General features: G+C 37.3%; 1 protein-coding gene across 1 annotated transcript; it reads right to left on the reverse strand.

Moving 5' to 3' along the window:
• Positions 1-965: 965 nt before the first annotated feature.
• Positions 966-3,831, reverse strand: LOC104459820 (transcription factor Sp4-like). Its single transcript, XM_010082426.1, has 4 exons — positions 3,795-3,831; positions 2,722-2,950; positions 2,288-2,487; positions 966-1,213 (listed from the first exon to the last, which is right to left on the reverse strand). The coding sequence occupies exons 1-4, from the start codon at positions 3,829-3,831 to the stop codon at positions 966-968; spliced, it is 714 nt and encodes a 237-aa protein (XP_010080728.1).
• Positions 3,832-4,261: the final 430 nt, after the last annotated feature.

A 4,261-nucleotide genomic window follows, 5' to 3' on the forward strand; every position in this document is an offset into this window, starting at 1 on the left:
TTTCCATGAATTCTAACACAATTAAAACATTTAAATACTTAAGACTGAGTTTTTATGATTCATGTTTTACCTACGAGTTAGAAATGGACCACAGATGTTTTAAAATACCATAAAATGAAATACAAAAAATGGACACAAAAGCTGCCATATTAATTTTTCATCCTACATAAAGATACCATTACTTTTGTGAAATCTTATGTTAATATCTTTCTATGGTTTTATCTTTACTCCTGTATACGCTAATTCTACACAACCTTAGCTCTCCAAACAAAGAGAGGAATTAGAACTCACTGATTGTCATTTATACACACTACTATAATGTAGTGGTCAAAATTAATGAGGTCCACCTCAGAACCACTTTGCAGCATGCATCATCCAGCTGCTATTTGAGTAATTCCAAAACTTGAGAAAAGACGGCCAAAATCAACTGACGTGCTCTATGGACTAAGCAAAAACATAAAATATTTGCACTATCATTCAATCTGTATTCAGTTTTTCTGTGCCTCATGGGAAAAGGATGTTCTCATTAAAACATTACAAATTTATTTTAAAAACCAAGTACTTTCATCAAATGATATTAATCCTTGTCAAGGTCCACCCTGTTTTACATTGGTATTATCTGATTTTATAAACATGTTAACATACAATGCTAAAATAGGGGGGAAAAGTTCATTTAAAATCATCACATGATATACAGACATATAACCAAAAAAGTACAGTATGGAAATAATATTCCCCCATCTGTTTATCCAGTAAATCAATTTGCGCTGTTCGTATTTTTGAAATTTTTGTCTTGTTGCACTGGTGTACACTTCCCATGCTGATCCTCCAGCCTGGAACACTTACAGAAGTCACGACTGAAAACATGATTTCCTGCTCTGTAATCCACTTTACCAGCCCACTTCCATATCCTGAAAGGTATGTAAACTTAAGTGCAGCACTAGGCGTCCATATAAATGATCCTTTCAGAATTCTTCCATGTTTGTTGAAACATTAGGGGTTGCTGGGTTTGAATCTTGAGAAATGGCAGCAACAGTGACAATTCTTGGAGAACCAAGAACCTCAGTAACCGAAGAGTCCAGTTCTCCTGAGGTAACAATAGCAAGGGCTGTTCCACCACCCTTCTTGTTCTGATGAGTTTTGACATGTTTTGAGAGATGGTCACTTCGCATAAACCTTTTAGAACATTCTGGGCACTCAAATCTCTTTTCACCTTTTTTAAAAGAAAAACCAAACCAAAATGTTACTGAAAGAGAGCATTGAACACTTTCTGCTTGATCATTTGAATCTGACCCATTTCTATTCAACAGCTGAAGTTTCTTTAAAAGGATACAATGTTTTCTTCTCTACCTGTCTGATTTCCAGGTCACTAGCTTTTGGCAATCCACTCTTCACTACTAAAATGTTTTCAACAAATATTTCCTATGCTGTTATTATCTGGTGAAAAATTTTAGTTTCAGGTCACCAGAGAATTTTCATAAACTTCTAAAAACCTGACAGAGTAGAAGAGGTAAAAAGCCCTGAAAGAACTACTTCACTGCATTTTTTTAAGAATACTTTTGTTATTTAGATTACACTGATGAGAAGGGAATTTGGAAACATGAATCCCAAAGCTCCATGACGATGTATGAAACCTCAAGAGACACAAATCCACCATACTAAAAAGTCCTGACACTGTTCAAATGTAGTTAGTGCTTAGACTTTTAGTGCTACCTTCTGATGCTCTAAATTGTAGAGAAGGGGAACCCTCCTCGGGCTAGAAATATGAAGGTTGATAAAATTTTCAGTTTCTAAAAGGGCTGCCTTTCCAATCTGAACTGTAAAGAGAACTTGCTTTATCAGTTCTTACTTGAAACTTCAAGAAACTTCCCAAGGAGACCAAATCTGATATATGGACTAGGATAATAAATTTCTTAAGGACTGAGCTAGTCCAAGTGATGAAATGGCAGCCCTGGTGGATGGCCAATCCTATGCTGCTTATGAAAATTTGCCAAATTTAGATCAGGCATTAGTTAATGTACATCAGCTATCTGTGATGAAATGGTCATCTTTTTCTAGCATAGGTACAGAAGAACAGTTTGAACAGATCTCTTTTTATTTGATTTCACAGTCATCTTGCACTGACAAAAACTGAAATATACCACTTTCTCTGTTTTAAAGTTTCTTTATTTACATTTAAAAGTAGTTTTCAGAGATTCTAATAAGTGATATCTCTGATATCACTGTTTAACCATGGCCACTATGATCCAGACTTGCTGTACTATGCATACAGAGAGGGCTAACCAACCTGTGTGGGTTCTTCTATGTCTCTGCAACTCATCGCTCCTTGTAAATCGTTTGCCACAAAAAATCCAGTTGCATACAAATGGTCTTTCACCAGTATGCCAGCGCAGATGTGCTCGAAGATGAGATGTCTTGCCATAAACTTTTCCACATCCTTCAATATGGCAAATATGCTGTTTCTTCTTTCCTGGCTCATTGCTGCCTCTGAACAGATCAAATTTAAACAGGTAAATAATTAGTTCTAAAATATTATTAACTATTAGGAAAAAATATCTTATGCTAATAGAGACAATAATAGTCCCCTGTCTAAAAATAAATATATAAACATATTTTCACAGAAAGCATTGAAAAACATAGGCAACATAAGAACATATTATGCCCAAATAAGGCAAACTGTGATAAGATGCCTAAATACATACTGATAAAATTTACATTTACCTTCCTTCTCCCTCTCTGCAATTAGGACATGAGCAGGCAACTCTTCTCAGTCTCTTGCCAGGTTGCCCTTCCTGGTCAGAAGCTTGTTGAGCTTGTTGCAGCTGCACTTGTGTTATCTGATCAGGACTAACAGCACCAATTGCTGCATTAGCAATGCCACCTACTGCTACAGTAACAGGAGCTATTGTGGCTTGCTGTACTTTTACTCCATCCTGTCCTTGCTGTTGACCTGTAAAATAAGAAAGTGTTTGTACCTTTTATTAGTCATTTCAATAAGTGAAATGCACAAATATACTCTATATGCTTTATAGAACAAAAATCCACCTAAAGTTAAGGGAAGCCACAAACCAAATATTAAATCTAGTCATTTTCCTGAAGCACTACTGGAGGACTTACCTGCTAGCTTAGACTGTTCAATGTAATTTAATATTAGAACAGTACAAGACTGAAAAATATTGTCTGATACTAAGAAACATGAACCAGTTTAACAAGTTTTTTTTCTCAAAAGCTGAAATGAGATAACATTAAACAAAATATTAGACAGAAAGACTGTTAAATCTATTGCCAATTAATGTCTTTCTAATAACCTTTGAAAACATATCTACATTCAAAAAACTATGATTAATTAATTTTAAAAGTTGCTTTATGGCGCATACAGAACTGACACTTCTACAATCCGTCCTGAATCAACATTGAGACACAAAGGAACTTTCACAGAGAAAAAGAAATGTTGTAGGACCAGACTTGAACAAACTAGCATTTGTTGGTTTGGGGTTTTTTTTGTGTTTTGATTTTTTTTGTTTGTTTGTGGTGGGTTTTTTTGGGGTTTTTTTTTTGTTTTGGTTTGTTTTTGGTTTTTTTGGTTTTTTTTTTTTTTTAGCAGGATTCTCTGCCTGGGATGGGGTAATCCTGGTTATACATACAAATTGGGGGACAAGAGGCTGGAGAGCAGCCCTGCAGAAATAGATGTGGGGACTTGGGTTGATGGCAAGTCGAATATGAGTCAACAGTGTGCCCTGGCAGCCAAAAGGGCCAGCTGCGTCCTGGAGTGCATAAAGCACAGCATCACTAACCCGTTGAGGGAGATGATTGTCTAACTCTGCACTGCATTGGTGCAGCCCCACTTTGAGTCCAGTGTGCAGTTTTGGGCACCTCAGTATAAGAAGGACATCAGACTATTAGAGTGAGGCCAGAGGACAGTGACCAAGATGGTGAAAGGTCTTGAGGGCAAGACTTACGAGGAGCAGCTGAGGTCACTTGGTTTGTTCAGCTTGGAGAACAGACAGCTAAGGGGTGACCTCATTGCAGTCTACACCTTTCTCAAGGGAAGCAGAAGAAGAGGTACTGACCTTTCTCTGGTGACCAGTGATAGGACACATGGAAATGGTATGAAGCTGTGTCAGAGGAAGTTGAGGTTGGACATTGGGAAAAGGTTCTTCACTGAGAGTGGTTCGTCACTGCAACAGGCTACCCCAGGGAAGTGGGAATGACACCAAGCCTGGCAGAGTTCCAGAAGCATCTGGATGATGCTCTTAGTCAT

Source organism: Pterocles gutturalis, unplaced genomic scaffold (assembly GCF_000699245.1).
Source record: "Pterocles gutturalis isolate BGI_N339 unplaced genomic scaffold, ASM69924v1 scaffold32019, whole genome shotgun sequence".
In the NCBI taxonomy this organism is placed as follows: Eukaryota; Metazoa; Chordata; class Aves; order Pterocliformes; family Pteroclidae; genus Pterocles; species Pterocles gutturalis.